A 19,029-nucleotide genomic window follows, 5' to 3' on the forward strand; every position below is an offset into this window, starting at 1 on the left:
AGGAGTATGCATCCATGAAGCGCTAGCGCAGGTGCCACCGTGCCGCCGCTTAGTTTGGCTCAGGGTGTTCGTTTCGTTAATCCTAGCTCGTCCTGGGACGAAGCGACTACGACAAGGTCTTTTCCCAAGATTGCTTCTGTAATGTTCTGAAGCTATATGCAGTAGTATTAGCGAGGTTTTTGGCACCATGGTACTAGGTGACGAGACCCAGCCGACCTTCCGGGCTCACACCAAGCCGTTATCGTCAAGAATTTGTAACACTGCGCGCCACGAAGCTGCTCGCCGAGCCCAGGAGTCGACCATGGGTCTCGGCTGGCGATGTGACAGCATATTGCCGTGCAGCCTCCGAGGCGCCGTTCCAAGTCTTCAAACACTTCTTCCGTTGGTCCAGCTACGAGCCGCAACGCACGTTCTGGCTCTCATATCCGAATGTAAACGAGCACATCCCAAAAAAACTCGCAAGAAGACAAACCGATGACTTCTATCTGTCACTACCTCGCATCTGTCCTCATCCTTCATCTCGTCCAATTGGTTTCGCCGCAAGGTATAACCGTGCAAGATGACTGGGTGCTGCCTGCTCGCCCCGACAAGGCTGAGTATTTCCTCAATGGCGACAAAATCACCATCGAATGGACAAGCGACCTCTGGACATGGTTCTTCGACTACGCTCCCGACGTTGATCCTACCGCATGCGATCTCTGGGTAACGGGATGGGAGCTGCATCAGTATGAAAACAAGATAGCCCGTTAGTTTCCTCCTGCCCCTTGCCGTCATGCAGTCATCTTGCCTTATTCAACAACCACCGTGCTAATTTGCCTCTGCAGCTCGAGTCAACGTGCAGGCCCGCACTTCGATAGACTGGGTCATCGACATCCCGCCCGCCGAATTGAACGCCACCGAGTGGTGGGTTTTTCGCTTCGCAGCTCTAGGGGCCAGCACCACACTGGAGGGTCTCCAGGTTTCGAGCCCCGGATTCGGTGTTCGAGAGAAACAGCAACCTCCACCACCGACTTCGTCCACCGAGCAAAGCTCATCGACCACGACAGCCTCGGCGACCCCATCCTCTGTTTCAATATCAGAGGCCACAGAAGCAGGGAGTACTGGCGAAAGCAGCACTGGCGAAAGCAGAGACAGCATCAGCTCCTCGTCTGATGGTGATGGTCTCTCGACGGGTGCAAAAGCGGGCATTGGTATCGGCGCCACGGTCGCTGGGCTGTCGCTTCTCGCGGCTGGCTGGCTCTTCGGCAGAAAGAAGCGGGGAGGCAAGCCCCCAGTCGATATGTTGGAGGTATCAACGGAGCCACCAAAACCACCGCCCATGGCTGCTCACGATAATAGATACTGGGGTTATGGTCAGCCGCCGCATTATATGGCCGTTGCAAACCCGATAAATCCATCGTATGCGGAGCTAGAAACACCGGACCAGCCCAGGCTCTCAGAATTAGATGGCCATAGATAGTGGAAATTCTGAGCTCTGATTGTCAATGTAATACGTGATGTGGGAGGGTGGCAAGCTGCATACCGAGCGAAAGCTTCATCTGGCGATTTTGTAGGTAGACAAAGTCACGGAACAGTACCGCGCCCAATAGCGCAACCGTCCGAGACAGCCCGAAGTACAGAGCCATTTCTTTCTTTATGGCCTACCCCACGATCACCATGAGTGGACTGACGAAGAGGGCGATCTCAACGGAGCTTCCAAAGGAGACCCCGACGGCGAAACCGAGAGCGCGCATTGGATATGCAACGCTGTATACTCCGGAACCATGCTGAGGCTGTTCCTGCAATTGTACATCGTTGTTATCACTGTCTCCTTGGTCGGTGTCGTGAGCTTCGCTGCGTTCACCTGGTGGTTGTGGTGCATGATCTGCGTTCATCTCAAGTCAAGCTAGATCTACCTCTATGCAGGCGCTGCAAGAAGAGAAAGGAATGGCAGTAGGTGTGAACAAGGAGCGCCGAACACCGTCTTGTTCTGGAGAGACTGGGGTAGCAATGACTGAGAAAGCAGGCCGGTTCCGCACCATGTAAGCTGCTGACCTGTAGGTGTGGCAGGGGAAGCAAGAACGAGCTTCTGCAGCACTTCCCCCCAACGATACACACTGAGTCTTGCTCGTCCGGTCGTAAATGGCCTTACCTAAGTCGGGCATAGAGAGATATAGAACTGCGAGGTTATGGTAGCATGGATGTCTACTTGGGTGCTGGTGAGGTGCAGAAGCGGCGAACCACATTGACGCACGGGCCAACAGGCGAGATCAGCTTGGCGGGACCCAGTGCCAAGGCTTAAGATTCGAATTTCAATCATGCTCATCACCAGCTTCTCGCGCATCTTTTCTTATCCTCACAACATCACCCGAAATGGCTTGAACGGTACCATAACCCAGCAAGCACACCGATGCAACCATCAAAGACTCCTCATGACCTCGCTTAGCCCCCAAGCCTAGTTCACCCACCCTTGCGCAACTTCGGGGGAAAAACAATTCCACCCTCAGCTTGAATTCCAGCATTCACCACCTTAGATACCAACAAACGTATGCCTTGACCTTGCCGCCACCCCCGCAACATTCACTTTCCAGCTGCTTGCATCCAATCCCACAAGCTCTTCGCCTTTTCCCTTTCACGGGGGGAAAGACGAAGTCACGGCGCCCGGCCTGGCTGCATCCTGCGGCCCCGGACTGTCAGAGTTGGTGGTTTATTATCACACACCGTTGCTAGACTGAAAACAAGGAACCTTCATAGTTCATTTTGATCCCCTTTCTGGGTCCGCTTTCCGCGCACAAGACTTGTCATAGGTTTTGTGTGTGTTGGCTGGGCCTTTTCAGTGGGCAGATTGACTCCGTGCGTTCTACATTGCGATGTATTCGATTATAGTATTGTGCCATGTCGTGCCGTGATACACTAGTTCAGAAAACAGAAAAGGCATCGGTGGGGCGGAACTGATATTACAACCAGGCAGCTAGCTTAGCTACCGTGCTGAGGGGCATTGATTATCTATACAGGACGTGGCGTCAATCGTGTCGTAAATCGCTCTGAACGCTGCAACTGAAAAGAAACGAGAACCTCGCCAAAATACACCGATCATGATCCATTAGGTTTGCCACCGCCGTTGTTCAAGAGTTGGAGGAAAGCGGCTGCATCGTTTGGTGAGTAACCGAAGAATACTGGACCATTGAAGATGATTTGAGTCGGCGGTGCAGTGGTAGTAGGGGCGGTCTGGTCTGCAGAGGGTTTCTGTGTCTGCTCCGCTGTCTTGCCGGCCTCCTGGGTCGGTCCTTGTCTGTTATTGCTGTTTGATGTCTGGTGACCAGCAGGGACCGCCGCAGGCGACGTGAGACCGGTTGGTGCATGTTGCTGTGCACTGGCCTCGGAACCCATGGCACTAGCAGGAATATCCTTGGCGACAGGTACAGAAATGCCCCATGGTCGGCTTGGAGACTCACCCACTCGGACCTCACGAAGAGGTCTATCAAAGTGCGACAGGCGCTGATCGTCCCCTTCGTCTTTCTTAGGAGCGAGGCTCGCATCGCTCACGTTTTCTGCCCACTTCTCAACGTGGTCAGTGGAGCTGGCTTCTTGCTTGACCGGACCTTCAGCTTCAGGCAGGTACTGCTTATGCTTGACGCCAAGCCCCTGGATCATGTTCACCATGCTACCATACTTGGCATCCAGCTCTTTCGCACCGGCTTCGTTACGTTGATACCTTGAGACGCACACTTGATGACTTCTAGGTAGTTCATGTTTGTGATTTTCGAAGTACTTGGCGATTTCCTCGGGTGAGTGCTTGTCCAAAAATCGTATTGGACATCTGCCCGCCGGCCCACTGGCTGTGGTGGGAGAATTAATGGAGACTTGGTCTTGGTGAAATTCGGCAGCGATGGGATCATTGCTCTCAGGTGTATCTGGCAGGCCATTTGTCTGAGCCATTCGTGCGAAAGGACAATCGAGGTTGCCAATACGGCCTTTAGTGGTGAAATCATGCTCGAAATCTTCCTGGTCGGTGGTGTGGTGCGAGACGGGACATTTCCGCAGCGCCGTTCTAGTTCCATTTCTGTTGGACATGGTGACGGCTGTGCTGCGCAGAAGGTAATCTGTATGCTTGACATCGTTAGCAGACACTCGCACAGAGCGATACCGGAAACCAAAAGTTGCAGTCTGATAATTCAGCTAATACATGCATTGTTTCGCTCATCGTCGCCGAAGCGGCTCTTGATCTAGAGCTAATCAAAGTTTTCTCATCCTAGAAGGGTGCAGAACGTGGAAGACGCGTAAGTACTTACTTTAGGGTCGCCGATGTGTTAGCTTGAGGTGCTGAGCCTGGGGATCGAATACGGCTTTGGGCAGGTCCACTACCGTGTACAAAATGCGCAGAGACCAGGCGGTCGTAGCGATGGAAGTGTCGCGTCCAACATGAGCTGTTGCGACGACCGACGGGGATATGTAGTGTGTGTGGTTGAAGAAAGGTGAAGGTGCAACAAACTTGGACAAGGCGCAGTCGATATCGGCCTAGTCGCGCCAACCGCGGACACGTGACTACTTCCTTGTCATTGGCCGACTCGGTACCGACTCCCAGGCCGAGGCAGTGAATGCAGTCCGCACCTTCAGTCTCTCTACACAACCGAAGTAGTTCGAAAGCACTCTTCACTGTGGTTTTTACCTCAATTTCCTATTCCACTACAGCGTCAATACTACTATACTGGCAGTTTTGTTCCAATCCACTCGTGTCACACCCTATCGACCATCCTCTCGCCAGCAGCTGCGACCCAGCCTCTCCGCACTCCCGCACTCGCACCTCGCACCCCGTCTCTGCCCGAGATGAAGGGCATTCAAGTCTCCAAATATGTCTCCGGACCCTCTGAGCTGGAAGTCAAGACGCTACCGACGCCCCAGGCGTCACCGGACAAGTACCTCATCAAGATTCACGCTGCCGGCACCAACTTCTTCGACCTGCTACAGATCCAGGGCAAATACCAACACCAGCCGCCGTTACCATGGGTCGCAGGTATGGAATTTGCCGGCGTGGTGCTTGCAACGCCTACATCCTCTTCCGGTAATACTGGTAGCAGCGTGGTGTCGGACCTAAGCGGCAGCATCAGCACGCAGACGGCGCATAAATTCAAGGTGGGCGACCGCGTCTTCGGTGCCGTGCACGGCGCGTACTCGACCCACATCCTCGCGCCGGAGAGCACCTTGTTCCCAATCCCTGCCGGCTGGTCTTTTGCCGACGCATGCGGCATCTACGTGACGTGCCCTACCAGCTACGGCGCACTCGTCACGCGTGCCAACTTGCAGCCCGGCGAGTGGTGCCTGGTACATGCCGGAGCTGGTGGTGTCGGCCTGGCAGCGGTACAGATCGCCAAGGCGCTGGGCGCAACAGTAGTGGCCACGGCCGGTAGTGAGCGCAAGAGGCAGATATGTCGTGAGTTTGGGGCGGATTTCGTTGTGGATTACAAGGACAAAGCGTGGCCACAGAAGGTGATTGAACTAGCGAGCAAGCATCGTGAGGGGAATGGGAAGGCTGGCGTAGATGTGGTGTATGACCCTGTTGGTGAGTTGAGTGACTGGATGGAGACAATGGCTTGTGGCTAATGAGTGGCAGGGATGATCGATCCATCAATCAAGTGCATTACCTGGAACGGGCGGCTGTTGGTCATCGGTTTCACGTCCGGGCAGATCGAAAAGGTTGCCATGAACAGAGTGCTGCTGAAGAACATCTCGATCATGGGCCTGCATTGGGGCATGTATGCCACGAAAGAGCCCGAGACACCACCAAAGGTTTGGCAGGGAATCTTCGATCTCATCAACTCGGGCAAGTTCAAGCCCATAACCTATACCGATAGGAAGTATAGGGGGTTGGAAAGCACGAAAGACGCTCTTGTGGCTCTGGGCAGCCGGGGCACATGGGGCAAGGTGACAATTGAGATCGAGGACGAAGACAGCTCGCGGAGCAAGCTATAAGAGATATGATCGGTTTCAAAGAGTCAATACTTTCCCATTGGCGCTTCATGTCTAGAGCTACCATCCCAGGATACGGTGTCCAGCCTCTGTAGCATTAGAATGTGACACGAGATGAGCGAGAACGTCCGAAGCCCGCTTCTGCCAATGTTCGTTCCACTAACTCAGCGCAATGCAGTCGATCTCGACCTGTTCCCCACATCGTCAGTGTCTCCGATTCCTACACCATCACTTCCGGGACAAGAAACCTACCTTGACGCCCTTCGGCAACTGCTTGACCGCAATGCAGCTCCGCGCCGGCTTATGGGAGAACCACTTCTCGTACTCAGCGTTCATTTCCTGGAAGTAGTCCATATCGGTCAGGTAGACGCCGCAGCGCACGACCTTGTCGATGCTGCTGCCAGCCTCCTCGAGTATCTTCTGGATGTTGGTGCAGCACTGCTTCGTGGAGGCCGTGATGCTTTCTTGGATCAATGCGCCGGAGCCATCTGCGGGGATTTGGCCGGAGACGTAGATCGTGCCGCCGGCTTTGATGGCTTGCGAGTAGGGCCCGGCCGCTGTGAAAGAAGGAAAATGTTAGTGGGGCTGGAGTGCAAGACCTGGAGGAGGTTGTAGAGGGGATGCTTGGCATGGGGGAAGAGGTGTACCTGGAGCGGCGGCGGAGGAGTGGATCTTGTCCATGGACATGGTGGGAGTGCTGTGGTGGAAGTGTCGAGTTGCTGTGAGACCGAAGAGAGGGTTTGATGCTCTGGAAAGGTTTACGAGGGGATTTGAGGTCCTGAGGCACGATTGAGGGACGCGTGAGGCTCTGATTGTCGACATGGGCAATATGGATGAAAGAGGATAGAAGATCCGGATATAAGCGACAGCAAATCTTAACACTGCAGTTCCAAGCTCTTGTGGGGGATGGAGCGGAGAAATATTGTTGCTGGTGGGGATTCGCGGCGGGGTCCTCCGCAAGAGCAATGACAATGAGAGAGAGAGAGAGAGAGAGAGAGAGAGAGAGAGAGAGAGAGATCAAGAGGTCTTCATGCCATCATTGGTTTCTATACTGAGTGAATGCTTCCGGGGCTCTTAGACGACTTGTTGATAATATCACCAGGTGGAGGATCTGACGACCGTTCCTCGAAATAGACTCCAACGCAGCCGACCCGTTGTTACTGGGCCATACTCTCACCCCGCGACAACACCCACGACTGCCTTTCTATATCAGAGTTGTGAGAATGGCACTCGAATCCAGCTTTGCAAGTGAAGAGACCGCTTTGGTGTGATTGCGTCCAAGAGCAATGAGTTTCAGCCCAGTCGCATCCGCGTCCTTTCGGAACCACCCAGCTCGGGCGTCAAAATAGGTGTAAAGGTAGATCAAGCAAATGATGAGGATGAACACGCTGTCCCTGTAGATGATGATCATGTTGCTGTGCTTCCTTGTCGGTCGCTTTGCCATGATGACATCCATGATTCTTCCGGTTATAGTGATCATCACACCAGGACGAGATGCAGCTCAACTTATATCGAATCCTCCTCACGGTACAATACGGCAGGACGAAGCAGCGGCCACGTAGCATCTTGCCCACTCACCCATGTCTAGCGAGCGAGAAATCAAAGCACCTGCTTTGACTTACGGAGTTGCAATCCGCCAACTGCATCTGACGACGGGCGTGCACGCCGTTGAGTTGCGGTGAACACGAGATACGAGGTACGCAGCGCCACACGAGGTCCACCCGGTTCCAGGCTACCGTCAAAGCATTTCTACCAGATCTCAATGGAATGATAAACGAGCGCACGCATCCATCTCAAAAATTGATTGATGTTTGTCCAGCACCTGAGCTGGTGGTGGCATAAGGAGAGAGCTGAAGCTTCAGCCAGCCCTGAGCAAGGCTTGGAAGTGGCCAGCTGTAAGCGCTCAGCAAGCTAGGCAGTGAAAGTCTTGGCGGGACAGGGGGTCCGGAAGTACAGCCTGACACACATGAGCTCGCTTGTCTGGTGGCTCACCTGTCGAATCGCTCTCAGTCCAGGTTAATTATCTGCTCACTTCCAATCCCACCCTTTCAGACACCCTAAGTATCGACGGAGGTACATGCAACCGTGTTAGTGCTCTTCTCGTACGAGCCCGATCCTATACTGAGTATATCACCGGTACCTGTTGCCCTACATAAACAGCGGTGCTAATCAGAGTCCACTTGTATAAGTTCATGCCTGGGCCAGAAGTAGTACTGCCTTGCCGCGTATATAGATGGCTCCGCAACGCAGCTGCTAAGGCTCGTGTGAGAAACAGGCCACTGTGTTCATTGCAGAAAGTATTGCTTCTGCATATCTAGCTTCGGTTTTGAGAGAACAGCTTCACCAGCAGCAACTCTGGCAGCATTTCCAATGTATTGGGACTGATGAGACTCCGCTAAATTGTCCTTGTGCTGACGTCAAAAGCCTGTGGTAATCAGGCAACCATATGACCGTGCGGGTTGTGGTAACTGCAGTATCGTCGAAATCGCTTGGCAGTGCAAGGCCAGCTTTGCTGATGTTACAGACCGATAGGGTCATGGTAAACGGGCGCTTGTTCGGACAATTTCTGTATAGCCATTTTCAACTGGACCATGCGATGTCAGTATACATGTCAAGAAAGCGGGGTCGTCTCGTCGGCTGGCGACCATGTAATTCAACGACTCTCAGTTGGCCGCTTGCTTGAATAAGTAGGCCCCCAACAGTTGCATACTTTCATTGAAATGCTCCCCTTTACTTGTAATGTAGGGCATCGTGTGCCAGGCATCCAACCGATGTAGCTAGAGCTCCTACACCCTGCATCTACTTCTAAGTGATTATTTGGGCAAGGTTTTGTTCAGTGTTCGTTGCAGTCTTACTGCACACAGCTGACCGAACACCATGGCGAATATTTCAACGTGTCGCATGAGCCAGTGTAAGTCTCATCCTCACTAGCCAGCTTGACCGTATCATCCTTACCAGGAATAGGCAGGCCGAATCGGCTTACCAGTGATGCAAAAGCTCGTACAGGCGGGCTTTGACACAACAGTCCTGAGCCGAGATCAGTCTCATCTAAAAGATCTTCTCACCCGAGTCGCCGTTCACGAAGTTGACTATGACTCGGACGCATGTCTGTAGAAAGCTCTACGAGGCCAGGATGCAGTCGTATGTACCGTCGCCATGTCAGCAATCACAAACCAGAAACGCACGATTGGCTGCCATGGCCGTAGGTGTGAGGTACTTTATCCCGGTCGAATGCAGCATCTCGACGAGAGATCCTGCAGCACAGTGGATTCCAACATTTGCCACAGTAATCGACATACAGAGACACCTCGCCGCTTGTGAACAAAAGATCCAATGATTGGTTATCAATTGCGGCCCTCGAAATCGCGACGAGATACAAAGGCCAGAACTGGAAGGTCGGGGAATGGGAGTCCGAACCTACCACCAAGTCATGGATGGATAAGTTGAACAGTGGAACGGCTTTGGAGCCGAATCATCCCCTTGACGCAATGGTAACTCTGGTCGCGGCTGCCACATTTGGGAAAGGACATTTTGAGGGAGCCTATGCGCATCCCGATAATGAATGGTTGGGAGTCGACACTTTTGAAGGCAATGAGATTGAAGAAGCCACTCGTCTACGGGTCACGGAAGGTAAGTGGGCTGTCCGCTCAGGCACGGACAAAGTGGAGTCTATGAATGATGTAGCTGGTGGCATGGCAGAACAATTCAAAGGTATTAAGAATGACTGCTTACTTCGGCTGAATGAAGACGGGTCCGTTCAAGAAAATCATTGGGTTATTTGTGACGACAGAAACCAAGCAATTGTACGGATGATATTGTTCTGTAGAAGACTAACCTGTTGCAATGTTTGAAAAGCCTAGCCTGCGAAAGCTAGCTGACGACATAGAAGATAAACAAAGGCCGGACGCGTACGGGACTCTGAGTGTGACATACGCAAGCCTTTCACCGAGCATTCTTGACGGGCGGGTACATATGTTTCCATAAATCCACCAAATATGCAGTAAAAACATGGTCGTACCATAAGAACCCAACCATAATATCTGTGAAGATAGACCTCACCTCCTCTCGACCGCAGATAGAGGCTATCATCTTTTTCAACTTTTCAGTGAGCCACAACCCAGCTTCGGACGACAGATGGTCGCGCAGACAAGCGATAGATCCCATGCAGAGGATCCACATCTCCAGCCTTGGCTCCGGTATCACGTACGTGGAGGTATCTTTTAGAAGTTTGTAGAGTTGTTGGGCGGTCGCAAAGCGGTTGCCTTGAGAATATGAGACGGGGAAGATAACGAGGTCTGAATATATCAAAGTGGTGACGCGAATGATTTCCAATAGCTGTACAGCTAGACGTGATGGCGGCACAAATGATGTAGCCTGAGATGGACTAATTCCACGACCGCGCTCATAGGATTCCACTGGAAAGGGGATTTTTGATGGTGTGGGGAGTCCGTGGGTCGTACGGAACTGCCCTTCATCTGCGTTTCCCCGAATAGCCGCAGTCTCATCGATGGAAGTCTCGTGCTGGAGACAAAGAATCTGATAGTGAAGCCAGTTAGCTGTATTTACAAGAGCTCCTGGCCTTGGGCGACCACTGGCTCGGCGTCGAAAAGATTCTGCTGCTCCGGTGACATTTTTCAAAGCCGGGATGAGGTCGACAAAAGGTTTGATATTGTCCAGAGACGAGGCGCTCATGTAGGTAAATTCAGAGCCGAACGTGCTGCTCATTGCCAGCACAGGCTCACTTTGGGGTAATAAACCCTTCAAAATTTTCTGGTCAGGTGTCCACGTGCATTCAAAGACTGGGGCTCGCATGAAAAGCGTCGAAACGAAGAGATCGGCTCTGGATCCTGGTTAGTAGAGCTAAGTCATCATGAGGGTATGACTTACAATGCAACCACCTTCTGAGTAGTTAGTGTTTCAATTGCCTTTATCCCTCCCCTTTCAGTCACGACTCGGTACAGAAACTCGATGTGGCTAAGATCCGCTTTTCTATATCCTATACAATCGAGACTTTGGAAGGTCGACAGTGGGGAAGTTGGATACTTGAGAGGCTGTACATCGAGTGCATCTGGGTTCGGATCATGAAACGCCAGACATAATATGACCCCCAGGATCTGGTCCGAAACGAAATTTGTCGAAAGCTCGGCAATTTCGATTCGCAGGTGATGTAAAGCTTTCCCTTTGATTGCAAGCCAGCTGGGAGATGGGTTCTTCAACCCTTCAGTCCCCATTCTGGCGAAGCTAGAAAGTAATATGCCACTGTACAGGTAGCCATAGTATGAAGCGTCGCTGCAGCTGATCTGCTCAAGACAGATTGGGATGATTTGATATTTACCGTCGCTTTCTTGGTACGGTACGACCTTGGTCCATGTTATGCTAATTGCTACAAGTCCGTCAGCCAGGTCGGACAGAGAACGCCGTTTACAGCCAACGTACACTCGTGCATGATCCCGCGAAAAAGCGGGTTGTCATCTTCGCGTCTTTTTACACCAAAAGGGTTAATGTAAGCCCCGCCGATATTGTACAAACGTGCTAGAGCTTGAAGGTTGGTGCTCGATCGTTGCGCCCCTCGGCGTCTCTTCGAGCTTAGTACGGGTGCATTGTAGGGGTCATCCTCATCAGAAACCGATTGGTCGTTGACGCTCTTTCCTTTAGGCCGAGATGGTCGCATACCGAAGTCTTAGTATCCCATCATCCGCGCTCAGTTGGGGGTCTTGCAGTTTTATGGCATGGTGGTAGTGGAGGTAAGCTTTGCTGACTAACCATCATCAAGCCCTGTCGAAGCTTCTGCAGGAGGGCATGCTGAAAAGTAACCGGGTTGTGGCTGCCTAAAGCGATGCTAGGTTTCGAATACAACGGCTGCGTGGAATAGCAGACCTCACCTCCCAAGTCACTACTTGGCTGGAAATAGCAGCCACTCCAAAGCTCACAGACAATCTTCACTCGACTCGACATGAATAACCTGGCCTCAAACCGCAGCAGTCTATTGATCTCAAGACGGGTCTAGGCCTGTCCCAGTTCGGGCGTCTCCCCGAAGCACGAAGCAAGGAACCCTTCGGGATAGCGTGCACCCTTCGCTCCTCCCACATTCTCGACGATGTCCCTAAATCTCTTCTCATCGTCTTTTGAGAACTCTACCTCCGCGGCTCCCGCGTTGTCCTTCAGATACTTGACGTGTTTCGTGCCTGGGATTGGGATGAAATCTGCCCAGCAAGTCAGCCACAACTTCTCTCCTTTCGACATCGCACCGCGGTCTTTCACTCAGCCAAGAGTGACAGTGGTACTCACCTTCACCCTGGGCCAACACCCAAGCTAAAGCCAACTGCCCAGGACTGCACGCTTTCTCCTTGGCCATCACTTCCAAAGCTTCCACTAGCCTGACATTCCCCTGAAAATTCTCTTCCGAGAACCTTGGATGCATCGTGAACCGTAGATCGTTGGGGTCCATATCCTCCTTCCTCCTGATTGCGCCCGTCAGCCAACCCCTTCCCAACGGACTGTACGCCACGATCTTGACACCCAACTCCCGACAAGCAGCCAACACCCCGACCGCCTCATCCTCGATCTCCAACGCAAACGGGCTAAACTCCATCTGCACCGCCGCAATGGGATGCACCTTGCACGCTCGTCGCAGCGTGCGCGCACTACACTCGCTGAGTCCCAGATAGCGCACCTTCCCCTCACGTACAAGCTCCGCCATCGCGCCCACCGTCTCCTCAATGGGGATTTTGGGGTCGATGCGATGCGCGTAGTACAAGTCGATCGTGTCGACGCCCAGTCGTTTCAGGCTGGCGTCGCAGGCTTCGCGCACATATGCGGCCGAGCCGTGGACGGTCAGGGACCGACTTGCCAGATCGATCTTGCAGCCGAACTTGGTGGCGAGGAAAATGGATGAATGGCGCTCAGGGTGCTGCGCTAGCCATTTGCCGATAAGTTGCTCGTTGTGGTGGGGGCCGTCTGTGGGAATGGGAGTCGCAGTGTCAGCGTGCTGAGCCTGGAGGCTCGGGACAGTTGGACTCGATCATGGAGTTTGATTGGGAATGGGAGGGCTGTGGCTTACACATGTCCGAAGTATCCCAGAAAGTGACGCCCATATCCGCGGCAGCAGTAAGGGTCTCCAAGCTGGAGGCTTCGTCGGGAAGGCCTTTGGGGCTGGGAATCGACATGCCCATACAGCCAAGGCCGATGGCAGAGACAGAAGCATCTCCGAGCTTGCGTTGGGGGAACGAGGGAGCCATGGTCTTTTGCACGGGGGAAGTTGGACTGTCGTTTAGTGGTGGGGTTGGCCGGAGCTGCTGTTGCAGGACAAAGTGCTCAGTCTGCGCGTAGCATGTCGGCTGCTCGACAAGGAGTCCCTTCGTCGCATATAAGTACTTTCACCCAGCATATGAACCACCTCGAAACCAGCTATAGTCACGGCTGCCGGTGGACTTAACGGCCCTCCCCCCTCAGGGAACTCGGTCCGTAATTACCCCGGATCATGCGCAAGGCTATCCAGGGCAGGACGCAGCACGATCTCTCGTTTGCGTTAGCCCACCCGAGATCTGAGGAGAAGCCGGGACCAACCCTTTGAAGCGAATTCGTCGTGAGCGCCTCGAAACCGGACCCGGGGTGGAACGAGTGGGAAGAATATCTCCACGTAGTTGGGCCTTAAGTCCGAGACGGCAAGTGCTGTCCGCGGCTTTTGACTTTTGGAAATCGGGGAACATGCAGATGCGACGGCACTGATACCACGAGAAGAAATTGACTGCCATGATGTCATTTTAGCACGGAAATCTATGCATTACTCTTTCACATGTTCTGCGGTAAGCTGGAGTTGAGTTGAGTTGAGTTGAGACAAGACGGCAAGTAAATCTTGGCAACACGCGAGGCGTCGAGGCAACCAGAATAGCTTGCCCACTCGGCAAAATTCCAAGCGAAAAGGAAACGACTAGAGCATTGTGAGATCTCCAGTGTTATCATTCATACGTCGACCTGTCTGACGGCCCTTCATGGCACGATTGGCAGTCCACAACGCCGCAGAATGCCAACAACGTTATGGAGTAATCCAGCCTTTTACATGACTACACAGTCACGTTCCTGACCTGGTTGTCTTCCAGGTCTACCTGAAGATCCTACTGGAACACCTTGGGTCGGCCCTCCTGCCGGGCGCCGCCCGTCCCAGTACGCCCCCGGCATCTGCTGCTGAGGGGTTCCAGAAGCTTGCTCGTTGTATGCGCTGAGGCGCCCTGACACATTGGACGGTATTCTCCCATGCGGTGGTCGTCCCGTGCTGCCATAATGAGGCGCATTCGGACCTGGTGGATGTGCACTGTTTGAGCCACCGGCAGTGCTGATAGTCCCAGTCAACTGTGAACTGCTACTCATAGGGCTCGCACCCTCACCAGTAGGCCCAGAGCTGGGGTGAAGAGGGCTGCCAACTGGTGGTATATATGGTCTAACCTTCGCGGCCTCTTCATAAGCTGGTGGTGCATCATCGCTGCTCGCATCAGCTGGTCTATTGACAGCCGGGACAGTCGGTCTCTGATTGCGCGGAGGTATTGCCGGTCTGTTCTCCGGAAGGTCTGACTGAGACTGACGTGATCGAGTTGGATGCAATGTGATAGGTATGTTACCCGTCGAACCGCGGGGCGAGGGTGCACCATTGCCCGCCCCTTGTCCAGACCGACGTCTTCTGGCCTGTTCCGCGCGTTGCCTTTGTTCCTCTTCCTCTTGGAGCTGCAGTGCCATGGCGAAATCTGCATCGTGTTGCTCTTGTTGCTGCTGCGGAGACAGAGGTGCGTTATCTGTTTGATCGACCGTCAGATGCTGTGACGGACCGGAATTCGAGCCTCCGGCTTGCTGATGAGAGACGGGCATGAAATCCCCCGAGAAGAACTCATTACCTTTGCCACTTATGTCGACGAGTGACTCCCAGATAATTTCGTCTCGATCAGCATATCCAGCATCTGTGATCAATGTGAAAATCTGCCCTGACTGTGGATGCCTATAAATGGTGCTGAAATGATCATTCCGAAACATGATCGCAAATGACCCCGAGGACAGCGACTGCTGAATGTTCCGAAGCCCATATGGGGTGAGTTGTGTTGGGTGTAGCTTGAAGAAGTTCTTGATGGAGGTGATATCCTCCCAAACACGCTGTTCGTCGGGCGAGAGACCTTCTCGCGTAAGCTTGTATTCAAGCTCATCCTCGCTGAACTGTATGGCCTGTGCGTCCTCGTAAGTTGGGGCTGACCTTGCAAATGCCTGGGCAGCATCGGATTCTGGAATCCAGCCGTGTACAAGCGGCACCGAGAATGCACCATACAATTTGATATCACCTGTAGCTTCGAACGTGCCAGCCCTCGCTTGCGGCGGTTCGGAGCCTGGAACATGGAGCATTGAGTTTCTTGCATCCATGATGTTCGGCGCAGGTGCGGATGGTGGTATAAAACGCGGATTGGCGTTCATGCCGGTTCGCAGTCTCATGAGAAAGGCGTTGAGTTCGTCCACATCAGGTAGCTGCTGGCCTACCATTGAATTCCGGTCAACTAGCTCGTACATGAGGGTCTCAATGATGAGACCTAGCGAGACTTGCTCTCTTGACCGAAGGGCATCATCGAGCGCTGCTTGAGATTCATCCTGGGCACCAAGAATGAGAGCATTCACCAAGGCAAGGAGAGGACACGGGCCATTCTTGTTTTGAGTGAGCATTGAAGACCTCCGTAATCTGCCAGACACGTGGTCGAACCAGTTGAAATGCTTGATTTGATACGTTTCATTGCGATACTCGGCGTTCTTGGCCAGCTCCGCTTCAGACAAAGGTGCTGTTCTAATTGCTGGGCGAGGAGGCTTCGGCGGGGCTGCTTCTTCTGAAGATGGGATTCCGGTAGTACTGTTTAGGGACCTCCCTGGGGGTGGCCCAGGTGGCGGAGCATACTGCTCACTCTGGTGCGGCTGTCCAGTTGGATTTGGTCTGTGGGCTGACGGGGTGCTGAATTCATCCTCATCATCATCGTCAAGCAAAGACGGCTCAGCCATGCGGATATGAGTTTGCATTTCACTTGGTGGTTTAATTTGCTCAGTTACCCCGGATACTGCGCCTTGATGTTGACTGTAGCTCGGAATGCCGGCATTGTGCGGGGCCTCCAGCTTCTGAGGATCTGATGGCACGGGAGGTGGGACAGGCGCGTTCTCTCGCGGTGGACCCCATGAATTCTGGAGGTTAATTTGACTGTCTCGAGGTTCCGCAAAGGAAGATGGGTGATTCGTGAGTCCAACGTATGGCGGAGGGATGGGAGGGGGCGCTGCTTGGGGGGGTGGAGGTGCGTGCTGAGGGGGAGCGGGAGATTCGAACCCTTGCCATGGACCCTCTTGCTCCTGTTGAGGGGGTGCGGGAGACTCAAGCTTCTTCCAAGGATCGTCCTGCTCCTGTTGGGGGGTTTGCATCTTGTGGTAAGCTGAAGGGTCGGGTAGACTGCCTCCATTTATGCTCATCCGCGAGAAGTCTGTTATTGATGCACTGAAAGCTGGATCTCGCATTGGTGCTTTCCCCTTGCCTTCTGGTTGTTGCTCTTCTGAGCCCCAATGAGGGGACGGAGGTAGCGGAGGTGCAGCGACGGGCGGAGCGGGTGCGTCGGAGGACGGGCGGCGGAATGGATTGTTGGATGCAAACTCTGAATGCGGCGCCGAGTCTTCGTGATCGGTGAGCGTTACTGGCACGGGTTTCCGCTTGATTACGGATGGGGATGGTGGCTGAGGAGCGGCTGCGGGCGAATGCCCTCGCGGCCGTAGAGACTCTGGGACTTCTCGCACAGGGCTTCGGCGCGGCGATCTCTCAGCATTCTCTGCATCATCGTCATCCCACCAATCTCTTGATTCACCACTATCGATCGAAGAACGGGGCGTATCTTGACCGGAGCCGCCGGGCCGTAGGGCTTGTGGTATGTTGGTCAGCGAGTGCTCTCGCTGGTGACCGCTGGCCCCGGCCCCGCCTGCTCTCAGCGCATCTGGTAAAGATTGAGCGGGAGGGGACCTCTGGTCCTGCCATGGATTATCGTTGTCCATGTGTGCATTGGTTTGCTGCTGAGGTCGATAGTCTCTTGCGGAGCCGGGCACTGGTGGTACATCCGATGTGTCGACTACCAAGTCCGAAGCGGCAGGCGCGAAGGAATCGGGTTGCTGGTTTTGCGATGGAGAGGATGGATAGGGCAGGGAAGTTTTGCGAGTGACCATAATGTACACTGGACGATGGATGAAACGCAGTCTAGCTCCGTTCTTGCTCTTGTTCTGGTGAAACCGATTCACATGCTCGACTTCGTTGCTGTCGTGCAAAGTCGCGTGGAGCTTTCCATGCTACCGCGCAGAACAAGAGTGGTCGGATTGTTGGGGAGTAAATGTCGATGCCTAGCACGAAGATAGAACACAATGACTCTCGCTCACATCAACCCAGTAACAAACCGCGTCATCCCACGAGTCGCAGGCAATAGCCAACCGCAAACAAGGCGGACTCGGGCAGTGCTGGGGGGCGACGTCAGAATCTGTGGCTGTGGTGGCGGGTGGAATTGTGGCGCACCCCCCGGGTGAGAGGGCTCATGTACCCGCCGTTGGCGGCAGATAGTGCATTGCCATCTGATCGCAAGTCTACCAGGCGACCCTCCGAATACAGCAGCTACAACGCCGGACGTGTAAATCAAATGTACTAGATGCGGTTTGATCTCAATATTCGTGGTTTGCGTGCTTTCAATGACAATCGTATGGCCCTTCTCCTTATCTACACATCTTCGTCGGCACTGACCCAATGTGCCAGTAACGTTCACGGGCCCACAGCGTACTGGTCGCTCTCAACGCATCCAGTTCTACGGCTAGCGAAGGTCGTCGTAGGTTGGTTCGGTGCCGGAGGCGCCACAATCCAGCACAAGTTCTGCTTTTGCGACACGCGCCGCCCTCCCAACCACAGCATTGGCATGGGTTCGAGCATTCAGGACGGACCGCAAAGTTCGGATGATAATGAGGACTCTTTGCGCCAACAATCGTACCAGGCGAATTCATACATGAAGTATGTTGTCGTAGTAGAAGGAACCAGGCTAGGACCTAGCTACTGGAGGGCCATCGCAGAGCAGCGTACGGGCGCCTGCGGCCCTGCGACTGCTCCTAATGTAGCAGATTCTCAGTGTCCTTTAGGTGCTGAGCAATGATCTGAGTCCATCCTCTCGGCAAAGCTCCCACTCAAGTTCCCACCAGACATTGAGCGCTCCTAGGCATGCTCCTAGCTCGGGGGCTCGTCGCACGCTGTACACTGCTGAGGGCCTATGGCTGCTTGTCGTGCCGCAGGATTCTCTCGCGTCAGGGTTCAACGGTTGAAGTGGCACGACACTCAGTGTCGCCGGGTCTTCCCATCAGCGCCGTCGTTGCCCTGCTTGCCCCGTAGCCCACCCTACAGCAGTGGTATAAATTGAAGCTCCTCGCTCTTATCTTGCCAACTGCTCTTCTCTTCTTCTTGATCTTCCCTTCACTGTGATACCTATAGAGTCCCGAGCTGTCAGTATTGCAAGACCTCAAATGCTTTCGTCGAGCACTACCATGCCTTCCAACTTCTCCAGCAATTTCTCTACTGGCTCCGGTAAGCTGAGTCTTGCCTTCTGCTGGTGCTCGTCGCATGATGAGGTCTTCCAGTTACCCCGCACTTGCCAGCAGCTTTCTCGGTGTGGTGTTGATCTCGTCCAGGTCGTTCCACGAAGTCCGGTCCCCAGCCCTCGTACAATATGGATCGCTTCCTCAGCGAGTCTGCTCTCGATGGCCCACAAGTCGCGGGAAGCAACCCGCGTCAGCGCACGAAAGCACCTAACAACAAGTTGGATGCCATCATCTCGCAGTTCGAGCGCGCTTCCCTTGACGCTGGCCGGGTCTGAGCAATGACACCCGCCCCACCAAAGGTTACTCTATGCAAACACCGGCTGCTCGTCGTGATTTCGCTTTTGGGCGTTCCTTCCGCCAAGGTGTGTGCGGGTTAGCTACGCGTCGCATCTCGACCTCGTTCTTTTCGCCTTGTGGCATCAGATCTCGACGAAAATTCATCGCGCGGTGGATTTTCGATATGTGTCG

The 19,029-nt window shown here is 53.8% G+C and overlaps 6 protein-coding genes across 6 annotated transcripts; 2 read left to right on the forward strand and 4 right to left on the reverse strand.

Annotated features, from left to right (window-relative positions):
* Positions 1–474: 474 nt before the first annotated feature.
* On the forward strand, positions 475–1,459 carry HMPREF1541_00098 (uncharacterized protein; the record flags this gene model as incomplete). The annotated part of the gene is made up of 2 exons (XM_008712407.1): positions 475–745; positions 825–1,459. The coding sequence occupies 2 exons, from the start codon at positions 475–477 to the stop codon at positions 1,457–1,459; spliced, it is 906 nt and encodes a 301-aa protein (XP_008710629.1).
* A 1,613-nt stretch (positions 1,460–3,072) lies between these two features.
* On the reverse strand, positions 3,073–4,053 carry HMPREF1541_00099 (uncharacterized protein; the record flags this gene model as incomplete). Its single annotated transcript, XM_008712408.1, has 1 exon — positions 3,073–4,053. One exon carries the CDS (start codon positions 4,051–4,053, stop codon positions 3,073–3,075), a length of 981 nt encoding a protein of 326 aa, XP_008710630.1.
* A 753-nt stretch (positions 4,054–4,806) lies between these two features.
* Positions 4,807–5,949, forward strand: HMPREF1541_00100 (uncharacterized protein; the record flags this gene model as incomplete). Its single annotated transcript, XM_008712409.1, has 2 exons — positions 4,807–5,539; positions 5,591–5,949. 2 exons carry the CDS (start codon positions 4,807–4,809, stop codon positions 5,947–5,949), a joined length of 1,092 nt encoding a protein of 363 aa, XP_008710631.1.
* Positions 5,950–6,105: 156 nt separating this feature from the next.
* On the reverse strand, positions 6,106–6,633 carry HMPREF1541_00101 (uncharacterized protein; the record flags this gene model as incomplete). The annotated part of the gene is made up of 3 exons (XM_008712410.1): positions 6,106–6,135; positions 6,199–6,503; positions 6,594–6,633. 3 exons carry the CDS (start codon positions 6,631–6,633, stop codon positions 6,106–6,108), a joined length of 375 nt encoding a protein of 124 aa, XP_008710632.1.
* Positions 6,634–11,949: 5,316 nt separating this feature from the next.
* Positions 11,950–13,184, reverse strand: HMPREF1541_00102 (uncharacterized protein; the record flags this gene model as incomplete). The annotated part of the gene is made up of 3 exons (XM_008712411.1): positions 11,950–12,149; positions 12,235–12,903; positions 13,007–13,184. 3 exons carry the CDS (start codon positions 13,182–13,184, stop codon positions 11,950–11,952), a joined length of 1,047 nt encoding a protein of 348 aa, XP_008710633.1.
* An 817-nt stretch (positions 13,185–14,001) lies between these two features.
* HMPREF1541_00103 (uncharacterized protein) lies at positions 14,002–17,160 on the reverse strand (the record flags this gene model as incomplete). The annotated part of the gene is made up of 1 exon (XM_008712412.1): positions 14,002–17,160. The coding sequence occupies one exon, from the start codon at positions 17,158–17,160 to the stop codon at positions 14,002–14,004; it is 3,159 nt and encodes a 1,052-aa protein (XP_008710634.1).
* Positions 17,161–19,029: the final 1,869 nt, after the last annotated feature.

Source organism: Cyphellophora europaea (assembly GCF_000365145.1).
Source record: "Cyphellophora europaea CBS 101466 unplaced genomic scaffold supercont1.1, whole genome shotgun sequence".
NCBI lineage: Eukaryota > Fungi > Ascomycota > Eurotiomycetes > Chaetothyriales > Cyphellophoraceae > Cyphellophora > Cyphellophora europaea.